Source organism: Odocoileus virginianus, chromosome 28 (genome assembly GCF_023699985.2).
Source record: "Odocoileus virginianus isolate 20LAN1187 ecotype Illinois chromosome 28, Ovbor_1.2, whole genome shotgun sequence".
NCBI classification, from domain to species: Eukaryota; Metazoa; Chordata; class Mammalia; order Artiodactyla; family Cervidae; genus Odocoileus; species Odocoileus virginianus.
The window spans coordinates 15103900-15130929 of record NC_069701.1 but is presented as its reverse complement, the minus strand read 5'-3'; the positions used below and the strand labels follow the sequence as shown (position 1 = coordinate 15130929).

Here is a 27030-nt window from a genome sequence, read left to right as displayed (position 1 = left end):
AATCACTGAAACAGGACCTGGAAGTATCAGGTTCTCTATAAACATTTGATGAATGAATGAACGCAGGAATGGATGAGTGAACAAAGAAGCCTAGGGAAAAGAATATGAGATCTAGAGTCAAAAGAAAATAGCCTATAATAACCACTCCCATATCCCCCTTTCCCCCACACCAGTGGACTGTTCTTTATCTCCATGTGGTTCCAGAGGAGGGATTTAACCTTTTCTTCCTCTCTCTGAAGTATCTCTGCACTGAGGCCAACTGAAACTACGTGTAGATCCTAGCTTATGCCCCAGTGTCTGAAGAAAGGGCAACGGTGATTTATTTTTGCCGGTTTGCACCCGTCCATAATCCCACCGTCTTTGAACTTCATCCTTCCAGGGTGACATCTGGGCTTGGCCTCCAAGATGGGGATTCCTGAGCTCCCCGAACCAAGCAAAGGCTTCTAATTCTAACACTCCCCCAGCCGCACCCCAAGCAGGTTAAAGAATGGCCTCATTAGAGCAAATATCTTTTTTACATGTGGGGAAAATGTTCAGTGATTATCTCTAAGTCTTTCAACACATTGCAGCTAAGCACAAAAGCAGAGGCTGTGAGATGGGGGTTGATTCTACGCATTTTCAAAAATAAACACAACCATAAAGAATGTCATTCCAAAGTCACAGGTTCCTGAAAGTATTGCTTAGGAAGAAGGTTGGGGCACTAATACAAACATCTAGCAGGGAGCAGTTAGCTAATCAGACTAGAAAGATCAGCGTGCTGGCAGGGCTGACAATGGAGTGGGGCCGGGGGGACTGAGGAGGAGAGAGGCTAGGGCCCTCAACCCACGGAGGAGGGGGAAGAATTGAACTTGGCGATGTCTGGCTTGCCACCCACATGGGCTCTCCAGCCTCTTGCTGTGTTGTCCTTAAGTTAGATGGTGAGCACCAGGCCTGAAACTAGGAGGAAGAGGAAGCACATGACACTGGAAATACGACGGGTTTGTGGCAGATAGACTTGGGTTCACGTCTACCTAGGAGCTCTGTGACTTTGACCAAGTCCCTGCCCCGTGATTCCCAGTTTGCTCACTACAAAGCAGGGGCAAACACAGCAACCTCCCAGTGTTTTAAGGGTACACAGTTTGCTGTTAAAACAGGAAGTGTCAATCTGCCGAGCATCTGTCTGCTTCCCCTAATCCCAAACACTTCTTAGTTCCCAGGGCCTGATGCTACAGGTGCCCTCAATGACTGTGTGCTGAAAGTGTGGATGAATAAGGTGCTCTAGACTGGCTTTTTATTATAGAAGAATACACAATTTTTATCATTTGAACCATCTGAAAGTGAACGGCTCAGAGGCATTTTATACATTCCCAATGTTGGGCCATCATTGAGTGCATGCATGCTAAGCTGCTTCAGTCATGTCTGACTCTTTGTGACCCTGTGGACTGTAGCCCACCAGGCTCCACTGTCCATGGGATTCTCCAGGCAGGGATACTGGAGTGGGTTACCATTTCCTTGTCCAGGTGATCTTCCTGACCCAAGGATCGAACTTACTTCTACTTAAGTAAGTAGAATCTCTTAGATCTACCTGCACTGGCAGGTGGGTTCTTTACCACTAGCGCCACATTACTACTGTCTATTCTAGAACATTTTCATCAACCCCTCCCCCCTACAAAAAAAAAAAACAACAACTCTGTACCTACTAAGCAGTTGCCTCCTTTCCCACCTTCTATGAGAGAGTCTATGGCGGTTTTAGCTGCACTCAATACTTTAAACCATTGCTTTGGTGAGAAAGTTGCCCGGGGCCGGTCTGGCAAGGATGTGTACCCAGTGCATGCTTGCTCCCCTCTGTAAGCGACACCGATAGAGGCCTCATGACACTGCTATCAGGCACGAGTGTGGCTGTGATGATGACGCACTTAAGGTGGAACACGAATCAACACGGAAAGGTGGGAGATGAGGCCGGAAGGGGTGGGATGGGGAGGTCTTGATGCGTAGAGACTTGCACTTGAGTCCATGAGCCAGTGAACAGAGGCTCAGCCCTGTCTTCTAGTGTATCCCGGGGATGCTCCTAGAACGGGAGGACTGGGCAATATGCACTCCCGCCCCAATTCTGATGAGCCTACAGTGGCCAGCCCTGGCCCAGCTACAGAGAAGCAGGCATGGAGGCGGGCAGCCGCGGATAGTTAATGAGTGATTTATTGGCGCTGCTGCACGGCAGCTTTCCTGGGACCTGCTCCTAATTAACAACCACTAACTGGATGATGCCGCTTTTTCCTTTTTTTTTCCCCAAAGCAAATAAAAGCCCCCAAAACCTTTCTTCCCCATTTCCATGGGAAGAAAGACTTCACCTCTGCTGGCTGCCTGAGTCTAAATACAACAGGTATTTGGTGGAAATTCCCACCTGTTCCGTCACTTGGGCACAGACACACACAAATACACCCTCACGGACAGCCAGACCCACACACCCTTGTTCATGTGATCCCTACACTGACACACATTTATTCCACCCCGCGCCGCCCACCCCCCCTGCCGCCAATATAACACAGACCTTGTCTTGTGGCCACACTCCGACACGGTCATGTGTATCCATCCCTCACACTTGAACCTCACATACACACGGCCCTAAACCCCACACACTGAGAGCAGGAGGCCTTGCGTGTCATGTACTTGCAAAGAGCCGTGTGCATGTACTCTCACATACTCACACCCCTTGTCATTACAGGCAAGGCCACAGGGTCCCCCCACAGGGTCCCCCACATAGTCTCATCCATCACTCATTCAGAAGAAGCCCTAAGACCTGGTGCCCTGATCTGACGACCCTTTGGCTGTGAGGTGGCACACGCCAGGGAGAGGAAGGGGACACCGCAGCAGGACTCAGGGGCCCTGAGGTCCAGCGGGGACAGGCACAACTGCCATAGCATTCAGACTAAGATGATTCCTGGGGGCCCTGAGAAGCTGCAGACTCACTTAAGAGCCAGGCTGCTGAGGGGTGGTGGGGCCTGAGATGGTGCCTGCAACTTAGCGGGCATCTCTTATGGACTGACATGTTTTCCCCTGAAAAGATATCTGCATGCCTATGGCTGATTCATGTTGATGTTTGACAGAAAACAACAAAATTCTGTAAAGCAATTATCCTTCCCCCCCAAAAAATTAATTAAAAAAAAAAAAGGTATGCTGAAGTCGGCTACAGACCGACGCTTCTGACCTCTCTACCTCCAATTCATATGATAAAATTCTAACCCCCAAGGGTGATGGCACTAGGAGGTGAGGTCTTCAAGAGGTAATCAGGTCCTGAGAGTGGAGGCCCCTTATAAAAGAGACTCCCAAAGAGCTCCCTCACCCCTTCTGCCACGTGAAGACAGTAAGAAGCACCAGGAGTTGGTCCCTCCAGACACCAAATCTGCAAACACTTTGATCTTGGACTTCCAGCCTCTAGAACGGCAAGAAATAAATGCTTGTCATTTAAGCCTCCCAGTGGATGGTGTTTTTGTTACAGCAGCCCACAGAGACTGAGAGAGACCTAACCCCAGTACCAGGACCCTAACCTCAGAATGTGGACCTCCTATGGAATAGGGCCGCATTCGATGTAATTAGTTAAGATGAGGTCAGACTGGAGTAGGATGGGCCGCTAGCTCAGTATGACCAGTGTTCTGATGCGAAGATGGCCACTGAAGACAGAGACACGTGCAGACAATGCCATGGACAATGACGGCAGAGAGTGGCGTGTGCTGTGCAAGCCAGGAGAGCCGGTGATTGACTGCAGCCCGTTGGAAACCAGGAAGAGACAGGGAAGGATTCCCCTGCAGGTTTCAGAGGGAACATGGCCGTCAATACCTTGATTTTAAGCGTTTAGCCTTCTAGAACTGTGGGACAATACACGCCGATTGTTTTAAGGCACTCAGTTTGCGGTAATTTTTGCAGCAACCCTAGCAAAGTAACACAGCATTCAATGAGCATTAGTAACACTCTTCCGTTTGCTCTTTCTGGTCTGCAGTCTCTTTGGGACCTCATGAGCTGTAGCCCACCAGGCTCCTCCGTCCATGGGATTCTCCAGGCAAGGATACTGGAGTGGGTTGCCATTTTCTACTCCAGGGAAACTTCTCAACCCAGGGATTGAACCTGCGTCTCTTATGTAGGTCTCCTGCATTGGCAGGCGGATTCTTTACCACTAGCACCACCTGGGAAGCCTGACTTGTTACGCATGCCAGGTCCCAATTACACTGAGATAAATAAACCACGGTCTTGCCTAGAGATACGTAGATCTGAGAGAAGGTTTTTAGATCAATACAAAATAGACCACTGAAAGAAGAATGATGCCTCTGGCTAAGGGATCAGTGTCAACAGGTTTTCCAATTCCTGCCATGCCTGTCCCCATGCAGTTAAACAGTGCTGAACTCTGGAGAGGACAGTGAGGTTAGCCATCACTCTGACTTCAAAGTTTTCCCCCAGATTTTGAGCTGAAGATGCTAAGTTTCAGTAAGACATCATCACGGTGGAAAACAAACTTAATAATAATGGGCAGCTCTTTTTCTTGTGGATCATCCAACTGTCCAGGAATGAAAAGTTGGCCCAGCCCCCTTTCCCCTCTGGGGAGGCCAGGATGGGTTCCCTCTGCTGGTGCTGTGAACCCTGCTCCTGGGGACCACCACACTCTGCCAGGGTCTGGGAGTCTGTGACCTGGGACATTTCAGTGGTCGCCCAAACTCCCCGTCTGAGAGCGCACTTAGGATCATACTCTCTGAGCTGACACCAGGCTCAGCTGCAGCTTGGCAAACCATCCTTGTCAGTGCCCACATGTCCCTACATGTCAGAGACACCCCATGGCAGAGAGAAAGCACAGGCTTTGGGGTTGGGCAGATCTGTGTGTGAATTTTCTCCGCCACTTCCTAGATGGATGGTCCTCGGGAAGTCACTTCACTTATCAGAGCCTCTATTTCCTTATCTACCAAAAGCCAAAATACCAATCCTGCCGAGATAGCAAGAGGATGAAACAAGACTAAATATATTTAAAGTGGATCATCCACTTCCTGACTTACAATAAACATTCAATAAATAATTTTTATTATTGAGTAACATATATTACCAAATAATAATTAATATAATAGTTGTTGTTTAGTTGTGCCTGACTCTTTTGCAACCCCATGGACTATAGCCTGCCAGGCAAGAATACTGGAGTGGGTTGCCATTTTCTCCTCCAGGGGATCTTACCGACCCAGGGTCAAACCCGCATCTCCTGCATTAGCAGGTGGATTCTTTACCACTGAGCCACTTGGGGAGGCCCAATATAATAGTACTTCTTATTAAATAAGTAATTTTCATTACTATTTTCCCTGGGTGCTGAGATTTATTGTGGAACAGGCCACTGAAGGGCCTTGAGAGCCAGCTGCCTTACTGGGACAGTGGGTCTTGGCATGAGGAAGACAAAAACAGTTCCTAACAGCCAGGACTGCCTGGCCTGTGCAGCGAGGCAGTAACTTTCTAATACTGAATATACACAATTTCACACGCCAACTTCAGACAGGCAACTGTTCGACCGGGCCCGGACAAAGGCAAGGCCACTCTGTGATCATATCTAAACTTAGACAAAAACAGAAAAGTGGTCCAAACCACAAAATGACCAAAAAAGTCAAGCCTTCCCAATCCTGGCTAATGTAACTACCGCTGCTTTTTCAAATGCAGCTTTAACCTCACTTCATTCTTGCTGCCTTCTATATATATGGCTTATTAAGATAATCAGGCACAGATTCACCCTGATTTCTGACAGTATCCACAGTAAAGCTCCCCACTTCCTTGAACCCATCTTCCCCCAAATCACTCCTTTCAGACACCCTTTACTGAGACACCCAGTGAACCCCCCAGGGAGTCCCGCACTGTGGCACAGTCAACAAGCCCATCTTGCTTCACCTGTAGGTGACTTCCTGGTCATCTCTGGCTGCAAGGCACAGAGGGACTTGGGTGTTGTCCTGCCCTAGCAGAGGGGTCCTGGGACTTTTTCTCCCCTCACCTACTTTCTGTATCACACAGGCACACTGGACCCACGGCCTTCAAGCTGCCTTTTGCCACTGAACTCCTGAGAACTGTGTTCGAGGACTGGTTGGCGTGAGACGCCACAGTGGCAGATGCTCGTCCTGTGGTCCTGGCCCAGCCCTCCCTGGATGGGTGCTCAGAGCCACAGGTCTCACAGATCATCTTGTTCAGCTGCCTTAGCCGGGCCAGGTTTCTTCTGCTGGCTCTGCCTGCTGGCCACCTCGGGTCACGGATGGCACTCACATGACATTCTGCAGGACACTGCCCAGCTTATGTGTCTTTCTTCTTTACATCAAAACCCCCAGGAGCCAGAGAGCACGCCTGCATCACCTCAGCGTTCCTGCTGCACGGACACACTGCCTGCCACGTGCTACCGAAAGGAGACACACACACGCCCACAGCCCCCATCCAGTCACTCACCTCACAACCTCCCTACCCCCTCCCCAAGCCATCAACAGAGCTACAGACCAAGTAGCGTTGCCCTGCTGTGAGATTATTTAGCGTGTTTGCCTTTTCCCCAAGATTCATCATTTTGTTTCCTCTTGTTTCATCACCAGCAACCAGAAGTGAGCTTTACTTATCAAGCCATTCCTTATCCACAAAGTTTATAATCACTGTTACCACCTGAAGGACAAAGAGCAGAGAAAGGTCTACACAGCTGACCTGAGAGGTATGTGTACACACGCGGGGTGGGCACTCAGGGTTACTCATTAGGAAATCGAAGGGGAGGACCAGAGGCTCGTGCAGAGAAGCGTCAGCACAGCAGGCCAGGGGCCTTAGAAAGGTCTGCTTGCAAGGCTGGCTCTTGGCCGGCATCTGGGAACTTGGCTAGTAACAGTTCCTTGCCTGATATAAAAAAATTTTCTCTAAATGCGAAGGGTGGCTGACTGTACCTAGCCTGTGCAGACAAATAATGAGGTTTATGCTAAATGCCTGCTTCCCTCTGAGAGTCTGGCATCTTGGCCCATGCTAGGTAGAGAGTGCCTATGTGACCCAGCCCCTGATAAAAATCTGTGACCAGGGGTCCCTCTTGAGCTTCCCTGGTAGACAGCACTTCCATCATCACAGCTCACTGCTGAAGGCATTGAGCATGTCCTGAACGACTCTGCTAGGAGAGGAAGCTTGAGTTGGTTTCCCCTGGGTTTCGCCCCGTGCATCGCTCCCGCCTGCTGGTTTGCTGTTTACCCTTTTCCTGTAGTAAACCTTAGCCACGAGTCTCACTATGTGCTGAGCCCTGTGAGTCCCTCCAGTGACTCATAGAGCCTTAAAAACCAAGTTCAAAGGTCCACTGTCAGGGTTCAAAGGCAGGGTGGGTGTCCAGGTGCCCTGGACCGGAGAAAGCCACGTGATAATTCATGAAATGTCAGATGTTCATGGTGTTGTGAGCTCTGACGCATTTCCTAAGCGTGAAGAACAGCCAAATGCCAGCGTAGACACTTGAAGAGCTTGCTAGATCTAGTGGGGGGAGAAAATGACACGACATTTTCTCCAACTAAAATGCATCTTTTAGCACTAGCTCTAGGGCTGAGGTAATAAATTATTGCAAGTGGTGGATGCAGGTAGGAAGGGTAAATCCTTACGGCTTACGCAGCTTCTCTCCTTGCCCTACCATGTGGGGCCACAGGGAGGGAGACGCTCAAGCAGCCTTGCTCGGCCCAGGGTCACTTCTGACTTGCGACTTCCCCGGTGGCTCAGTCGGCAGAGAATCTGCCTGCAATGCTTAGCCATTTGGTTCCCGCTTGCAGAGCCTCCTCGGCCTTTTCACAGCCCACTTCACATGTGAGAGGGATGCTCTTTCCCTCCTCTGCCATTCTTCCAGCAGCTGGACCGGCACACAATTGCCCTTTGTTGACAACACACTTTGAATCTGGTTTGTTCCATACGATTATTTCCTTCTAGGAAGCACATTCTGAAGAGCGGTTTGTTTGCAGTAAAGAGCCTACAAAGTGAAGAGCAGCACGCTCATTTAGGAAGCCAGGCTGCTAAACGGTCGTGGAAGGAAAAACCCTCTTTGGTGTTTGGAATATTCCTCCGAAGGGAAGTTTCTTCTAGAACAGAGTGCCTGGGCTGAGATCCTTCTCACGGAGCTGACTGGGAGATACTGGTCTGAGGAAAATCAGGTCTGCTGGAGTCTTTTCACACTTGACCTTGGCAACTGGGGAGTTATCTTTGGCAGGGAGACAGGCTGACCAGCTGCCATATGTTTGGGCATTCCTCATTTTATTGCCCTTCCCAGACATATTTATTTTTTTGTTTGGCAGGTTTGTGGCAATCCTGCACTGTCAGATGATAGTTAGCATTTTTTAGCTATAAATATTTTTTATTTAAAGTGTGTATATACATTTTTTTTCAACATAATGCTATTGCACACCTAATAGGATATAGTATAGCATAAAAATAACTTTTAGATGCACTGGAAAGCTAAAAAAAAAAAAAAGCATGACTTGGCATTATACCAGTATTGCCGTATTGCAGTGGTCTGGAACCAAATCCACAGTATCTCGGAGGTGTGCTTGTGGTTGTGAACAGCAGCACGTGGGTATGGGGTCAGAGCGACCTGGGGTTGAATCTCATCTCTGCCACTTTCCAGCTATATGATCTCAGAGAACTTTCAGGCAGTGATGAGACACATCTACCTCAAAGGCTGTTGCAAATTTTAAGCAAAATGTGAAAACGCTTTGTAAATCACAAAATGCTGTAGGAATGATAACAACAATACTGCATGCTTATATATCACTCCCGATGCACCAGGCACTATTCTAGGTGCTTAATCTCTAAGCTTATTTTAATGTATATCCACACATTGAAGTAGTCAGTAGAAGTCGCCTTTGCGCTGATGAAAAGATTCAGCTGGTTATGTGAACCCAGGTTACGACCCTTCTAGGCTCCTGTATTCTTCTAAGTCATCTTATCCTGTTTGGGGTGCTTTTCTGGGGTGCTTTTCCTGCTGATCCTAGCTACCCAAGGGCTTATCAGTCACCCCAACAGCCATTTACATAAGAGGAAGCTGGGAGAGGAGGGGGCGAGATGGCCCACTCCTACAAGCCAGGGATTTGAGCTCTGTCATTATATAAGCAATGTGACCTTGGGCAAGTTCATCTGATCCCAGAGCCCAGCTTCTTTCAACTGAATCACGGGGCCCTGACCCAAAATGCACTTATTCTCCACAGGGGAGCCCTAGAAGTACTATGCCAATAGTTTTCAGGTAAGACTATGACATCATCTGATGTGAAGAGCTGACTCATTGGAAAAGACACTGATGCTTGGAAAGAATTAGTGCAGGAGGAGAAGGGAAGGACAGAGGATGAGGTGGTTGAATGGCATCATCGACTCAATGGACATGAGTTTGAGCAAACTCTGGGAGGTGGTGAAGGAAAGGAAGCCTGGTGTCCTGCACTCCATTGGTTGCAAAGAGTTGGACACGGCTGAGCAACTAAACAACAATGACATCATGAGGGCTTCCCAGGTGGCTTAGTGGTAAAGAATCTGCCTGCAATGCAGGAGACCTGGGTTCTATCCCTGGGTCAGGAAGATCCCCTGCAGGAGGGCATGGCAACCCACTCCAGTATTCTTGCCTAGAGAATCCCACAGACAGAAGAGCCTGGCAGGCTACAGTCCATGGGTTGCAGAGAGTCAGACATGACTGCAGTGACTTTAGTATGCAGGCACACATGACATTATGAATTATGGAATCTTCAAGCTGAGGGGTCCTTTCAGGAAAGGAATGAACATTCATCAAGTCCTGGCATGTGCCAAGTATCATCTTTTAAACTTATGATTATTATTTTTTTTTACTGAATTACAGAGCAAGAAACACATTATACATGATGACCCAGTACAGTTGCTGTGTGTAAAGCGTAACTAAAATAAAAACTCACAAAATACTACTGACTTCACTATGTTTGATGTACTCTGTTCCACTCCTCTCCCATCTATTTATGATCATTATTTTAAAAGATGGTGCTGAGCTACACCACTGACTTAAGGGTCAGGTAGGGGTCCACAGGTGGGAAATGGAAGTCCTTCATCTTTCATGTGCACACTCAAGCGCTCATCACAACTTTAGGAGGTATTCCTGCCCATGTTACTCCAGTACTCTTTCGCCTGGAGAATCCCTTGGATGGGGGAGCCTGGTAGGCTACAGTCCATGGGGTTGCTAAGAGTCAGACAGGACTGAACAACTTCACTTTCACCTTTCACTTTCGTGCATTGGAGAAGGAAATGGCAGCCCACTCCAGTGTTCTTGCCTGGAGAGTCCCAGGGACAGGGGAGCCTGGTGGGCTGCCGTCTATGGGGTCGCACAGAGTTGGACCCGACTGAAGCGACTTAGCAGCAGCAGCAGCATGCCCATGTTACAGGTGAGGCAACTGAGGCTCAGTAATATTCAGCCACTTGCACAACATCACCCAGTTCCGGAGTGACTGAGCTGGGATTCTGAGACTGACTCCAAAGCCCATTCTCCTTCCCAGTTATCTTGCTGCCTGAGATTCCAATGACTCCCTTGGGCTGGTGAAGAAACTGATGCCCAGAGAGGAGAAGTAACTTGCTCAAGGTCACCCTGGGCCCAGTGACAAGACTATAAAACTGAAACCAGATTCATCCCTGGATTCCACACACCCCAGCACTGAACTAGGCTCCTGTGGGCAGGAAGCTCTTTCCCCAGCATTGGTTACTCCCTTCCTTCCCTAAAGTGATCCAGGGTTATATGAAGCTGAAACAGACCAAGAGCCACTCTCCTTGGACAAAGCCGAGCTTACGGTAGGAAACAGTGCTTTGCAAATAAATGTCTTTTGGTAGGAACTTTGTCATTGTGCACATCATTGCTTCCACAGGAGTTGAAAGTCACGTTGGCTCAAATCAAAAGCAAAACTCTGGCTTACTGTACCTCTCTGCACACACAGTGAGCCTTAACCTAGTTTCAAGAATGCAATCTATCTTAATTTAGAGTAGCTTTGGATCTCCCTCTTTTCCCCCCCTTGCCAGGTCAGAAGCAGGGTGCATGTGTATTAGCACATACTTCCCACCAGGGAGCGCTGTAGTGCACACCAAGGAGGAGTGAATTTGGGGTGTATCTCAAGTCCTCTCCCAAGGAACTCACAAGAACCACCACATTAGTGTCTGTCGGAGACCAGCTCCCAGATCACAGCAAATCCAGCAGAGGTGGTGCTATGGCGAGGAGGCCCCAGGCGGACTTCACCAAGGCAGTTTGAGGCAGCTGAGCAGAAGGAAGGGCTGGAATCAGGGACACACTGAAGCCAAGACGATAGAAAAAAAAGATGAGGCCAAGAGCTTCCCGTGGGCGGTAGGCAAGGCTGGGAGCGGCAGTTAGGCAGTCAGGTCCAGAGATCAGGGCGGTCATGATGCAGGGAGTACGGGGTGGGGCCGGGACAAGGGGTGAGCTCTGTGACCGAGGCCACGAGGAAGTGGGGAGTACCGGGACCCCATTTCAGCCACTGGACCCAAGAAAACGGCGGTCTTCCTCTCTGCTTATGAGGCTCTGCGGCAGAGCAGGGCAGGGCAGTAGGTCCCCTGATCAGGTTCACAACCCCTCCCCATGGCCTCCACGACCGTCCCGAGCAGAGCTCCCATCCAGGATGCTCTCTCCTGGACCCCGGCAGTAGCCTCCCGCCCCGACACTCCACGCTGCTTCCAGAACGACCCTGCCACTCTGCTCGGAGGCTCCGGTGATTCCCCACGCAGTGACCTGCACGCGCCCCGTCCCACCTCCCCTCTCTGACCTCCTCTCCTCCTCTGCGCCCTAGGCACCCAGCCTTGCCTCCGGACCCTGGTACCTGCCCTGCCCTCCGCCCGATGCCTTGCCTCCAGACAGTCTCACCGCCAGCTCCCTCCCCTGCCCCACAGGCCCTCTTCTCAGGGAAGCCTCCTCTGGCACTCTACGTAGAACTGCAAACTGCAACCCTCCAACACACACCCAGCCTGGCATCCCCCATTCCCTCTCCTGTAACATTCATCATCCTGAAACATCCTCTATCATTTAGTTTTTAAATCTGTTCATCGGTCTCCCCACTGATGAGCAGGCAGTTCTGTCTGTCCTGATCAGGCTGGAACCCCAATAACCTAAAACAGTAGGTACTCAACAAACATTGTTAAGTGCCAGGTGATCTGCCCAAGTCTCCAGCTGTCCCCCCAGCACACTCTGCCCCCACGTTCCCACGCACACCCCGTGCTCCAGCCTCACAAGATACACCTGACCTGGGTCCTCACCCATCCCTCCATCCTCTGTCCTCGGGGATTCTCCAGGCAAGAATGCTGGGTGGCTGCTGCAGGCCACGGGGGCCGCAAAGAGTCAGACATGACTGAGTGACGATGTACCAGCACACACACATCCCTTCATCCACACAGAATGCCCTTTCTCCCCCTTTCTTATCTGGTAGAGTCCCTGGCAGCCCGCCAAGCCCAGGGATCAGCACTTCCTCCACGAAACCTTCTCCGATACCCACTGGTCAGAATTTTTCTCTTAAACTTCTATGATGTCTTTTCTCCAGCGTGTCACAATTAGAGGGTGACCTGGTATGATGATCTCTAGGCCCTGATTAGCTCTAACAGGTTATGGATTCAATTTATTTTTTGGCAGTTACTGACACTGCCAAAGAAGGAAGTTCATGTTCTGGATACAGCTAGATTCATCTCCCAGATTATGTATATTATCATTAACAGCATTGAGCTGATGAAAATATGGGCTTCCCTGGTGGCTCAGACGGTAAAGAATCCACCTCAATGTGGCAGACCTGGGTATTCTGTTTCCATAAAACAACAAGTAGGAGAGGATGGTGGTCAGGAAAGATAATGGGCAGTGGTGTGAGGCGGACGTGCACACATTCTACTAGCTGTGCAACCTTCAGCAGGTCACCGAACCTCTCTGAATCTTAGCTTTCTTGGCTAGGAAATGGGAAAAAAGTTAAGAATCAATGGGCTTGTTGTCTCCATGTCCCTTCTAGCTCCCACATTCCCAGATGCTTTGACTCTTGCATGCCCTTCTCCAATCCTGTTTGGAACTTGGGAGCTTACAGTCCTCATTACGTGGGTAACTGTCCAGTAAGAGACCCTCATTCCTGGGCACCTCTATTTTCTAGGATGGAGTGTAGGCTGCTCGTGGGGCAGAAGGGTAGTCAAATATAGGGGTGTAATCTCTACCACAGTGAAGGAACCCAGTTTCCTGTCCTAGAAAAGGGAGCCTTGTGTACCATGGCTGGGTAGCTGCAGTACTCAAGGGAATTAATGATATCTATTCTTACAAGTGGAGAAGGCAACGGCACCCCACTCCAGTACTCTTGCCTGGAAAATCCCATGGACAGAGGAGCCTGGTAGGCTTCAGTCCATGGGGTCGCTAAGAGTCAGACATGGCTGAGCGACTTCACTTTCACTTTCCACTTTCATGCACTGGAGAAGGAAATGGCAACCCACTCCAGTGTTCTTGCCTGGAGAATCCCAGGGATGGGGGAGCCTGGTGGGCTGCCGTCTATGGGGTCGCATGGAGTCAGACATGACTGAAGCGACTTAGCAGCAGCAGCAGCATTCTTACAAGATTTTTAAAATGAAGTCTCATGAGCACCGGCTCAGGAGGGCAGAGGATAAATGGAGTTAAACTGGTAATGAGCTTTCTCACCGTGCTTGAAGATGCTCACCTAATCTGCTGACTCTCAATAAGCAATTTGGCCGCCTAATTGGGTTAACCAGTAATTTCCCTTTTGACACCCAGGCTGCTTGATAATTTGGGGGGGTAACTGTGATTCTGTTTCATTGTTTCTTTTCTACGTGAATTTCTCACTTTGCCTCTGGGATTAGAGCTGGGAGTAAAGTCTCACTATGCCCCAGGCCCACCACGCCTCTTCATGCCTCTAAGCCCGGCTGGAGCAATTGCCTCCACTGGGAATATCTCGCTCAGAACCCTCACCTTCAGCATAATCCTGTTCGGCTGGCCTGCAAGCCCAGGTGCATCGTGTGGGTGGGATGGAGGAACGAGCCTTCGGACCTGCAGGGCAGAGTGAACGACTCCTTCCACTGTCATCCCACAGCTCCGTCATCCCACAGCTCTTTCAACAATTAACATTAATAGCGAGCAGGAATCAAGGGCCAGCACAGACCAGCCGCTTTGCTAAAGCTGTGGTGCAGGCTCACAGCAACACTTCAAGGAAGAGAGATGGCATGCTGTTTTTGTTCTTTTTATTACTGTGGTAAAACACAGATAACCCTCTCAAGCATTTTCAAGCATACGGTAAGGGCGGGATTAAGTGCACTCACTTTGCTGCGTAACCAGAACTATTCCACCATCCCAAACTGAAACTCCACACCTGCTAAACCCTAATTCTCCGTTTCCCTTCTTCTGGCCCCGTGTGGCCACTGGCACACTGTTTTAGAAATGCGGGAGCTGCTGGGTAGGGAGGTGAGGTGACGTGCTCATGGTTTCAGAGCTGGGACTTGGCATGCCTAGGACCTGGGACCAAGGCTCTTCACTAGAAGCCGGGTCCGCGTCTTTTCCACGCTGCCTGCGACAGACAGCGGCAAAGCTGTCACAGCTCCCCCTCCCCTCTTGACTATTTACCGAGATTCTCGATTCTAGAACGATGCCTGGTCCACAGAAGGAGCTCAGCACAGCTACAGAACAAATCACAGAATGAATCTGCTAAAGAGGCACTGCATCCACCTGATCCTGTGGTTGGAGCGCAAACGCAACCTCTGCTTTCTAAAAAAGCATTTATGGGATGCCAACTGTGTGCCCTGGCATGACGTCAGCTCCTCCTTGCTGTGGCCCAGCTCAGCAGGAGGGGCCTGAGGGCTGGTTCCACCTGACGGCCCTGAGGGGAGAGATTTGTGTTTACAATACCCAGTCAATTCTGTATTTATTTTGGATATTAAGCAGTGACATAAAAGCTGCTGACATTAACCTTGAGGGGCAGAAATTGGCTTTAATGGACCCCATAAAAGTTATTATTGATGGCAGCTGCCTGAAGCTTCACCGTGACCTCAGCAAAAGCCTCCACCACTATCAATACTGCTGACAATTACTATTGACTAATGCAAGGCTGGGCGTAGAGGCCGTCAATGTTCCCGTGGCTGGAAGCTGCTTGGGGCCACGCCTCGGGTCCTCAGGTGCTGATTCAAGTAGAAGTGGGCAGAGAGTTCAGCCTATAGCAGGCTGATCGGCAGAGAGACCTGAGTTCATACCTAGGCTTGGCCCACCTGCTGGATTACTGGCTGAACAATCTCCAGCCAAGTCAGTAGACCTTGTGGGAACCTCAGTTTTCCCATCTGGGAAATGGGAGTGCCGTGCTGCTTCATGAGGGTGGAAGGCAACGGCCCATGTGCAGTGTCCTGACACACAGTAGGCCCTCAGTTTGGCCTCCTCCTGCCCCTGAAAACTGGCCACACTGAGATGCGTCGGCCAACACGTCCAGTGGAGTCAAGCTCTGTTCTGATGGTAAGATCAGAGTTCTCATCACAGATACAGGAGAGAACTGGGACCAGGAGGATGAACGAGAGAGGAGAGGACAGCACCGGGAAAAGAAGGGAGAGCAGGGGGACCAGGAACAAGAGGAGGGCCGCCTCGAAAGAACACAGGCTCCGGTGAAGAGCCTGGGGGCTCCAGCTCAGCTTGACACAGGGCTGCAGCACGCCCTTCCCCTCTGAACCCCAGTCCTTGGCTATAATTGAGGTTGACAAGGATGAATGTTATCAACCTCTTCGGGGGATAAAGGGAGTCACTTCTATGGCTCATTCACCTTCAGCATGAGCCACTGTCATTATTTAAACTCCATTACAACAAAGCCTGCCGATGCCAGAGATGCAGAAGATGTGGGTTCGATCCCTGGGTCAGGAAGATCCCTGGAGGAGAAAACAGAACCCACTCCAGTATCCTTGTCTGGTTAATCCCACGGACAGAGGAGCCTGGGGGGGTCTCAAAGAGTCAGACACAACTGATGGACTGAGCATGCACTCATGTCATTCAGATCTTCAGATAACAAAGACACTAATGTAATTTTCCAACCTGGAGCAAGAGGACAGGGGCAGGGGCACCTGAGGGATGTGTGGGTTTGGAAGTCCAGGCCTGGAAGGGAGGAGGTGTTGGATCTGCCTGCCCATCTTCCCTGAGCATAGGGTTAAGAGTGCTGTGGCCCAGCGTGGAGATGGACGGCCAGGAGGTGAGTGTGGGGTGGCCAGGGAAGCAAGGAGCCATCCCCCTGTCCCCGCTATCAAAGGCCGAAGCTCTCCAGGCTCGTTGATTATGTCATTATCACCCAACAGAGGCTTAATTCAGCTGCAATTCAGCTCTCAGGGAATACACAATAATGTGGGCGGTGTGCACTTCATTCTGTCATGACTTTATGGAAAAATGATCATTTGTCACTATGGCGAGAACCTTGTGCTGAACAAGCAGCCTGGGTACTTGGCCGCAGAGGAAATTCACTATGACTAGGGCTACAAGGGTAAAGATTTCAGAGTCACACAGACCCGAATTCAAGTCGTGCAAGCCAGGTGACCTGCACAGGTTTCTTAAACCTCTGGGCTACGTGTTTCTTACCCTGTGCAGTGGGGATGATAAAACCTACCCCAGGCAGAGAGGCTGTCCTGGTCTCAACACCCTCCCCAAGTCATAGCTGCCAGACCCTAGCAGGACCCTCTTCCATGGGGACCTTGTCCACAGGCTGGCCACTCCCCCACAAGCTGTAGCCCAAGTAAATGAGACCAGAGAGCTAAGCACTTGGCATTGTGCTTGGGGGTCTAACAATTAGCAGCAGGTATTAACTATTATGTTTATAATTTTCCTCTTGTGCACCATCACCTTTAACGCGAGGACTTCAAATCACAGAATCCTACATCTAAAAGGGTCTGCAAGTGATTTGGCTCATTTATTCCCCCCAAAGTGTTCATTGGAGCACTGCTCTTATTGGATCTTTTGAGAATAAAGGGTTCTTTATTCTCAGGTCAGTTTGGGGGATGCTGCTTGCTAATATATCCATCAGCATGATTAATAGCATGTTAAAGGTTCTGATAAGTCCTGCAGTCAGGAAACGGGTTCAAATTCCTTGAACTCAATGTTTCCTACACTATTTGACCACAGAACACTCTCTTCTACCCACCCTCACCTGCAATCTAAGAAACACTAACATTCTCAGAACACCAGGAATGCTGATTTCATTAAAACTGCTTATTTTACAGATGAGGAAACTGAGGTCCTCATCTATAGTGAGAAGGGATCTAACTTATCCAACGCTACACTCCAGGTCAGCGATGGACCCGAGGCTGTCTGCCTCCTGGTCGGACACCACTTTGTCTGTTCCGGCCTCAGAAATCAGATTCAGGGTGTAGTCGGGAAGAGAGAGGACGGCTGCTGGCTGGGCTTGGGCCTAGGTGGGAAGGAGGATAAGGGGGTGCAGATGGCTCCCCAGTGCAGAGAGGGCTGGTGGAGTGTCAAGAGAGGGTGAAACTACCAAGTTGGGGTCTGTCAGCTGCTGCCGCCCCCACCCCCCAAACCCAGTGCGCAGGGTCCCGAGGAAACACTCTGAGTTCTCCAGCAGGAGGGGCAGAAAAAGGATTTGCAATCCTGCTGCTCTGGACTCTTTTTGGAGTTTGCATCTCTCCACCGGACGGTGTCCTTACCTAGACTCTTGCATGATCCCAAGCCTGGGACTGTGTCATGTATATAACTCACTGGAGCATCCTTGTTTAGAGGCGAACCTGCCTAAGCCTTCACCGCTGACCTGGTGTCCACCCTCCCCACCCCGCACGCTGGCTCCCCAATTCCCCCTAAATCCTGGGCAGGAATCACACAGGATGCTGCGTTTAGAGCTGGAAGCCAGCAGGGGGAACTGGTATGCAGCTTGGTTCTTCCTGTTCTCACTCAGCTTGCCCTCCCCACATTTGGAGTGGCAGGGGCCAGCAGAACCTCTCACTGGACTTCTGGGGGAAAAAAAAAAAAGTCCAGTAGGAGCCTCGTCCTCCGTGGGGACCTCTTCTGCCCAGAGACCAAAGGGCACAAGGCATCGCAGAAAGAGAGCCTGCCTTGGTGGCCCGTGGCAGGCCTGTGTTTAACTCGGAGCCCCTCGGAGAGATCTGCCAAACAAGGTTCGAGAGAGAGGCCGAACAGCCTGAAACCTGGCTCCCTTTCCTTCCCCCGCGCCAAGGCGGCGCGTGAACAAGCTGTCATCTCTCTCTCCCCCAGCATCTCTCTGGCCTTGGAACAGGGCTGCGGAGATGAGTGGACTAGAGTCCAGAGCCAGCACTTCCTCTGATCTGCAGATGAGATCATGGGAAAGCTGGGGGAGAAATGGGAGTTTTAAGCTACTCCAACATGAAACTCTTGTGTGAAAGCCATCCTCCCATCAGCAGAAGACCCTGGGGTGAGGCAGCGCCCACGGCGAGTGCCCAGGGTGGCTGGGGGCTTGTGAACAGAGTTCTGGGGCAGGGGGTGCGCGGCTGAGGTCACAGAGGACGGGCTGTGGGGGGTGGGTTACGCTGCCCTCTGGCCCCTCCGCTGCAGCCACAGGCAGCCTGTAAGCCATAACCCTGTCCCTTAGGCACCCCCTCATCTGGAAGAAAAGAGCGGCAACCCATCTCTGGCCCATCAGCCGTGGGTGGGGGTATTCCATGTGACTCTGAGAGGGGTTCTGCTTTCTGACCGCTGAGAGCAAAGCAATTTTCCACCGCCTTGCCCAGTGCCCCCAGGTCAGCACGGTAATTCAAACCCGGGGCCTGGAACCCCGGCTCCAGCTCCGCCGAGCGGGCCACTCACCGGTCTCCGTGTTCTCGTGCTCCGTATCGGTGAGCGTGAGGTTGGAGTTGGCCCGGCTGGACAGGCAGGAGCTGCGCCCCGACCGCGTGCTGCGGCCCCACAGCCGCACAGGGGGCTCGGGGGACAGTGCGGCGTCCGCCTCCAGGTCGGCCTCGGAGCTGGCGCCCAGGGCGTAGCCGCAGTGGGGCAGGCCGATGTCCGCGCAGTACAGGCTCCCGTGCGGCGGGGTCACCTCCCCCAGCCCCAGCTCGCGCAGGGAGAAGTTGGTACCTAGGAGGGAAGGCAAGGGAGCTGGGTTAGGGTAACGGCGGGGGGCGGGGGTACCCCCCAGAGGCCTGACCCCTGCTCCAGGACTCACCCGTGTCCTCTGACTCACGGCGGTGGTCCATGCCCAGGCCTCTCCTCCGTGTCCTCCCCACCAGCCCAAACCCTCCACACCTTACTGGAAGGCCAGCTCATATGGCCCCTCCTTGACGTCTCCCCTCATCCTACCCTCCGTGCAGAAGTCACTGCTTCTTTTTCTGAGCCTCTTCTGAGAGTCCTCAGCCCTGGGCATTTTGCAGAGCAGAGCTGCTTAAGGGGCTGGACCCTCTGCTGGAGATGGCTTCCTGGGGCAGGGCACGGACTGTACCCCATTCATTCCTAAACCCCTGGGCCTGGGGCACAACCCGGGACCCAACCCACTGGGCTCAACACATGTCTGCTCAGCTGGACAGAGGCCTTCTGCTCTCCTCTTCCAGGCTGGGGAGGGCCTGCCGGCAAGGAGGGCTCCTGAATAAGGCAGAAGCCTAGCCCATGAGATGCCAATGGCTCCCCAGGACCTGACGCTTCTTTCTGGCCAGGTCAGGAAGGCCTGGAGCGGGAAGGTGAAGACGATGGGGACAGGCTGAGAAAAGTGGTCCCTGCACAAGGGAGGAGCCTCTGCCCTCTGCTGGGTCAGGCCTGGTGGGCTGCGACAGGAGTTGGCAGGCTCTGGGGCAACCCAGGGAGCCAGGCACACAGCCAAGGCTCAGAGCCGCTGACAGGTCTCTTGAGGCCCTCGGGAAAGCCTGGAGGTGCCCAGGACAGAGGCCAGGAAGACATGGATGAGGGAGGCTCATTCAGGGATCAGTGTCTGCGGAACAAACAGGATACTAGCTTCTGCGGGAAACACAGCCTCCACATTCTGCAGTGTCTATCAGGCACGGCTTCTTCCTGATTTCTAACATTCTCAGGAGTGTTTTTCAGAGACGGGGAAGGACAGGTGGATGCATACTCCTGTCAAACGGACGGAGGACCATACTCCAGTTAAACCACTGATCTGGGAAATGGACTTGCAATCAGGGAGCACCACATTTCACCCAACCAAGCTGGCCCTGGGTCTTTCCTGATGTACAGCAATGAGCAGGGCATGGTTCCTGACTTCACAGAGCTCACAGTCCATGGGGGAGATACAACCCAGACCATGATGGAGGGTTAAAGCCCTAAGTGTGGGAGGATGCCAGGAAAGAGGTCTGGGGGCACAGAGGGTGGGAGTTCAGAGTAAATGTGAAGAGTGGAGTAAGGAGAGACAGGGGAGGATGTACGTGCTTTGAAGGGCCTGACACCCAGGAGCAGTCCTGGAGGCCAAGCTGGCAAAGGAAGGGAGAAGGGACTGCCAGGAGGGGAGCCAGCAGAGATGGCCTCCTCTCCCAGTCGTGCGCATCACTCTTACCACGAGTCCCTGTGCCTTCCCCCCGCCCCCCTCCCCCACCACCCAGGGTCTTGGTGAGTTCTGCGTCCAGTCTGGTGCGGAGTAGGAGCTCAGTAAAGTTAGTTAAATAATCAGACAGACACACTCTGGTAGCAAGCACTCGGGGGGGTGGACAAAGGGAGAGAGAAAGTGGGAGGAGAGAATTTAACTAACATCATAGGATTTTTGAGGTTAATCCACCTGCAATGTGGGAGACCTGGTTTCGATCCCTGAGTCGGGAAGATCCCCCGGAGAAGGGAAAGGCTACCCACTCCAGTATTCTGGCCTGGAGAATTCTATGAAGCGTATAGGCGATGGGGTCGCAAAGAGTCGGACGCAACTGAGTGACATTCACAGGGAAGCAGAAGGAGGAAGAGAACTTTGTAGGCTGCAGTGCCTGCCTATGAGCTGAGAGTGCTTCCTGTTTGTTATTTATGAAGACGAGAGCGGCTCCTTCTGGGCCCGGCAGGGCTCACTGAGCCCCACCAAACATGGCAGCACAGAATTGGAGGAGAGCTTTGACACCACTGGTCGTGTCCCCTCACTGAGACCCAGAGATGGCAACCAGAAGCGGGCAGCGTTTCTGAAGCATCTGCTTTAAGCAAGTGTTACCTGCTCCATCGACAGTCCTCGTTCTCCTCACCACTCTATAATTAGGAAGCATCGCTGTGACTGCACCATCCAGGTGAAGACACTTAGGGTAATAAAAATGGCAGAGTCAGAACTCAAACCAGGTCTGTCTGATGTCAAGGTCTGAGCTGTTAACCAAAAATGGGAAAGAGCTGAAGACCCTTTGTCTTTAAAGCACCAGAGGCAGTCTTGCTAACAGCTCAGCTTTCCATGTGGATGAAAGCCTGGGGGAGAGGCCAGCTAGTCAGTCAGGCTCTATGGGAGTGTGTGAATGTGTGTGTGTGTGTGACCAGCTCCTCTTGTCTCTGTGATCTTGGGCAAATGAATCACTGAGGTTGTTGTAAAGGTTAACTAACAATGTCAGAACGCATATAAATTGCATGGCACAGCCCCCTGCTAACCTTGTCCATGGAAGGGGAGCGGACAGGGCAGAATCAGGGAGGGCTGTGTGAACTGTCAGGGACTTGTAGGGGCCTACCCGGCACTGAAGAGGCTCTGCACGCAGAAGAACAGGAATCACTGAGGCACCAGGGTGGGCGACTTATATCACAGCAGGGGTGGGAACAATGAGCAGCCCTGCAGAGCTGGATGTGGGTGGTGGGGTGTGGAAAGGCAGGGGATAAAACAATCCAGAAAGACAAAGACTTGGGGAAAGCCCTCTAGTGTTGAACTCACTGTACAGACAACAGGGAGTCAATCTCTACTTCACTCTAGCTGCAGGGCTGAGCATGGCCCAAAGGCGGCAGCACTGAGTGAAGAGGGGATGTGGTCAACCCCCCAAAAGAGATGACAGTGGCCACAACTGGAACAGTGGCTGATGGGATAGAGAAGAGGAATGGATTTGAAAGGTATTCTGGAGCTGGATAGCCAGGCTTTCGTGACTGCAGTGTGTAGGGATTGAAGGAGAGGGAGTCAGGCACAAAGATATGCCCCCAGATTACTAAATTCTTAAGGTCTCGGATCACCAGCATCTTCCTCTCAAGGTCAGTGAAAGTTGCTCAGTCCTGTCTGACTCTTTGTGACCCCATGGACTATACAGTCCATGGAATTCTCCAGGCCAGAATACTGGAGTGGGTAGACTTTCCCTTCTCCAGGGTATCTTCCCAACCCAGGGATCGAACCCATGTCTGCCGCATTGCAGGCGAATTCTTTACCAACTGAGCTTTGAGGGAAGCCCACTGAGCTACGAGGGAAGCTCATAGCCTCAAGGTCAGGACAATGCTTAATGCAGAGAAGCTGCTTAGATATGTTCGCTGAATGAATACATATAGAACAAACGACAAAGCCAGTAACTAGGGCTTACTCAGCACGTGGGGCTATCACACTTACCTCGTAAACGCGTCGTCTCATGACTCCTCGAGACAAATCAGGGCAGCAAGGAGTGCTCGCGGCCTCTCACCGGAGAGGCTTGGAGGAGAGCCGGAAACTGCTCAGAACTCAACCCCAGGCAGGCGCTGACACGAAATCCGCACCTAACCGTCTCATTATGCCCACAAGAGGGGTCAGCAAGCAAATGAATGAACCAAGAGTGGACTACAGTCGAGGCTCTGACCAGAGCCAGGCGGCCAAAATAGCGGAGAGCTGGCGTTGACGGGGAGCGCTCCATCCTGCTGGGCTTGCGGGTCAGCTCGCCCCCTCCCAGGGGACACCTGCGCGCATGCGCGACCCCAGCCGGGCCCCAGTGCGCATGCGCGACCCAGCCCCGCCCCCATCACCCGGGGGCACACCTGTGCACAGGTGCATCCTAACCCCCTACTGGCCGCCCTCACCTGCGCGGCAGAACTCCTCGGCCTCCTGCGGTACCAGGTCCTTGACGCGGCTGCCGTAGGTGAGGCGCGCGTCCTGGTCGTAGGCCTTGAGGGTCTCGCTGGAGCTGTAGGACTTCTGCGGGGCCTTGCCCTCCTCGCTGTCTGCCGACGAGCTGGTGTAGCGGCGCTCGGCGTCGCGGCGCCGGGTCAGCGAGCGGTATGGCTTCCTCTCCTTCACGTCCATGGCTTCCGGCCCGCGCTCCTCCACATCCACGAACAGGGTCCTTGCCGCGCTCAGGGCAGAGTGGTCTGGAGCCCGAGAAACCAAAGAAAGGGCGTGAGCTGCGGACCCAGGAGGGAAAGGCGAGCCCGGGGTCCATCCCGGCCCTCGCTTCACCCTGCAGCGCTGTGGATGACGGTCCTCAGGCTCTGGAGGCTGAGGGCTCCATGGCCACGCAGCCGTAAGTGGCACAGGGGAACTGGCACCCAAAGTCGGTAATGATGAACCCCTTCTCGTCCCGCTTGGTGACCTATCCACTTGTGAAGATGCCCAGAGCCTCTCCTTCCGTGATGGGTACCAAGGAGGCTGACATCGAAGGCCAGAGGGCGCCGGCTTTCCAATCACCCTGAATGGGAATCACACGTTGTATTCCCATGAGGCCCCCAGCTGGGACAGGGCCTCACACAGACCAGGGCCTCCTTAAGAATGTGTGAAACGAACAACTACATTCAGGTACGGGGATAAGCACTTTACATATATTATCCTATCAAATGTCATATGTCCCCAGATGTTTTTATTTTCTCCAAACTTTTCTGGAAATGAGCCAAGGTGTAAGGAACCTATCCACAGTTATCACCACCAGATAATTAAATAATTACCTGCTTATTGTCTGTTTTCTTGCACTAATATGTAGACACCATGAAAGCAGGGGCCTTAACACTTTTGCTCACTCCTGATTTACTGCACCTAAGGTGAAGCCTGGTGCCTCTCATACATATTTAATAAACCAGCCAACCAATCTTCATCTGACAGATGAGAAAACTGTGATGTCAGACCTTGAAGGTGACTTGGGTTTGAGTATCAAAGCCAAGATCTGAAACCAGGTCTGTTTGACTCTAAAGCCTGAGTTTTCCTATTTTATTTTACCCGGGTGAGTCCCCTCCCTCCCACCACACAAAAGTACATGTAGGCTGGTCCTGGCAACCATGCCAATCAGAGAACTCCCTCACCTCCAGACTTGTCCATCTCATTGGAGGTGCCACAGCACCTGCTGTATACGTCTGGGGTTTGCCAGGGTATCTGAGTGATGGGAAATTCCTCATCTCCCATTCTCCTCTTTTCTGCATCTTGACTATTTTGCCCTATACCGACATTTTTTTAAAAGCTGTTATGTCACCCTCTTTCTCTTTCCAAATGTCTTCCTTAGGCTCTGGTGTCCAAATGTAGCCAGCCCGCTGCAAGAGTCAGGGGGTCAGCACAGGAGGAAAGCAGAATATTCCGCACAAAGTATGATCAGAGCTCTTTTCTGAAACATACAACCTTCTCAGACCTTTTATCGTTCCACTTTTCAGAGCAACATGGGCATACAAAATGTGTTGTTGTGTCACGGTCCTAATAGAGAAGCGACAGAGCAAGAGCCTATCATCAAGGAGTCTCAGCGACCAACAAGGAGGGTGGCAGTCCTGCCCAGCGGGGTGCTGGTGTTCAGTGCCTGCCAATGCTGTGACATAGGAGTTCAGGGGGTCTTGTGACTTTTTAAGACAGGCTGGAAATTTCGACTTGGATGCAAAATGTATGATTTTTAAATGTTATCCATTTTTATATGTAGGCCAAACTAAACACACTGATGGAAACCACTAGCCAAAACAAAACTGACCCAAGTTCTGCCTCTGATCATGGACCTCAGAGGTATCAGTATCCCTTTGGCCTGAGGATGCACTCTTCCTTCCCAAGTCCCCCAGGGCAGAGCTTAGCTAGGTTCCAATGCAACCTTTATCTGTCTTATTAAAGGACCCTCTGGACCCACTCAAATGGGGTCATATGTCCTAACCCAGAAAACTGCAGCACTTTCTCTGCAAGAAAACATCTGCGGTTACCACTAGATGCCTTTGGGATTTATCACAGATCCTGAGTATCTGCTGCAGACTTCCCTCTACGTAGTTCTCCATGATCTTCAAGAGTGCAAATATGTGTGACTTTATTGGTGCCTCAAAATAACCATGAAGTATATATGACAATTATATTCACCCCCCCATTTTATACATGAGGCCACAATAACCCAGAGCCCTACCATCTCCTACCCAGGGGCATATGGTGAGCTAGTGGAAAAGCCAGCATTATTAGTCAGAATACAGTGCCTTAGGGTTATAACTAGAGCCAGTTAAAATGAATAAGGGACATTTTGGGGGGTGCAGTTTTCAAAATGGCCCTGGAAATTAGTGCTGGGATGAGGGGGATTGATACATAGAGATCAAATCATCTTCCTGAGGCCTCAGGGCCCTGAGCTCTGCCCTCTTGATGCTAGGCCTCCTGACACAAGCTGTCAAGACAATGATCTGAGTGCCTGAGGAGCAGGACCACAGGGAAGACAGGGGATGATATCTTCTACTCCAGGGTCTGCAAAATATTCCTTTCTAAAATCCATAATTTGAAAAATATCTTCCATTGTGAGTTGATACACAGATATATGTATGTGAGTGTATTTGTATGAAATGGAAAAAAGATACAAAAGTCACTACCATGAGGGGCAATGCACTCTGATATTTCCTATTTCATTCTCTTTCATTTTTTGAAAATGGCTGATTATAACTCTCTAAACTGAAATCATGGCTCAATACTGGCTTTTCACTCAAAGCAGTGGAGGTAATGGAATTCCAGCTGAGCCATTTCAAATCCTAAAAGATGATGCTGTGAAAGTGCTGCACTCAATATCCCAGCAAATTTGGAAAACTTAGCAGTGGCCACAGAACTGGAAAAGGTCAGTTTTCATTCCAATCCCAAAGCAAGGTAATGCCAAAGAATGTTCAAACTACCGCACAATTGCACTCATTTCCCATGCTAGCAAAGTAATGCTCAAAATCCTCCAAGCTAGGCTTCAACAGTATGTGAACCAAGAATTTCCAGATGTTCAAGCTGGATTTAGAAAAGGCAGAGGAACCAGATATCAAATTGCCAACATCTGTTGGAAAAAGCAAGAGAATTCCAGAAAATATCTACTTCTGTTTCATTGACTACATGAAAGACTTTGACTATGTGGATCACAACGAATTGTGGAAAATTCTTAAGGGGATGAGAATACCAGACCACCTTACCTGCCTCCTGAGAAACCTGCATGCAGGTCAAGAAGTGGCAGTTAGAACCGGCCATGTAATAATGGGCTGGTTCCAAATTGTGAAAGGAGTACATCAAGGCTGTATATTGTCATCCTGCTTATTTAGCTTATATGGAGAGTACAGCATGCAAAATTCCAGGCTGGATGAAGCACAAACTGGAATCAAGATTGACAGGAGAAATATCAGCAACCTTGGATATGCAGATGACACCACCCTTATGGCAGAAAGCAATGAGGTACTAAAGAGCCTTTTGATGAAGGTGAGTGAGTAGGAGAGTAAAAAAGCTGGCTTAAAACTCAACATTCAAAAAACAAAGATCATGGCATCTGGTCCCATCACTTCAAGGCAAATTGATGGGGAAACAATGGAAAAAGTGACAGACTTAATTTTCTTGGGCTCCAAAATCATTGCTGATGGTGACTGCAGCCATGAAATTAAAAGACACTTGCTCCTTGGAAGAAAAGCTATGACAGAGTATTAAAAAAGCAGAGACATTACTTTGCTAACAAAGGTCTGTATAGCCAAAGCTATGGTTTTTCCAGTAGTCATGTATGGATGTGAGAGCTGGACCATAAAGAAGGCTGAGTGCTGAAGAGTTGATATTTTTGAAATGTGGTGTTGGAGAAGACTCTTGAGAGTTCTTTGGACTGCAAGGAGATCAAACCAATCAATCCTAAAGGAAATCAACCCTGAATATTCATTGGAAGAACTGATGCTAAAGCTGAAGCTCCAATACTTTGACCACCTGATGCAAAGATTTGACTCACTGGAAAAGACCCTTATGCTTGGAAAGATTGAAGACAGGAGAAGGGGATGACAGAGGGTGACATGGTTGGATGGCATCACTGACT

The 27030-nt window shown here is 50.9% G+C and overlaps 1 protein-coding gene across 11 annotated transcripts in view; it reads right to left on the bottom strand.

The window, feature by feature from the left end:
• Positions 1-27030, bottom strand: part of TENM4 (teneurin transmembrane protein 4) — an 861213-nt gene that overhangs the window by 410870 nt on the left and 423313 nt on the right. For all 11 annotated transcript variants that reach the window (XM_070457221.1, XM_070457226.1, XM_070457220.1 and 8 more), the window contains 2 exons: positions 22868-23155; positions 18758-19027 (listed from right to left, as the gene is read on the bottom strand). In XM_070457221.1, coding sequence (XP_070313322.1) covers positions 18758-19027; positions 22868-23155 — 558 coding nt within the window. The remainder of the gene's footprint in view (positions 1-18757; positions 19028-22867; positions 23156-27030) is intronic.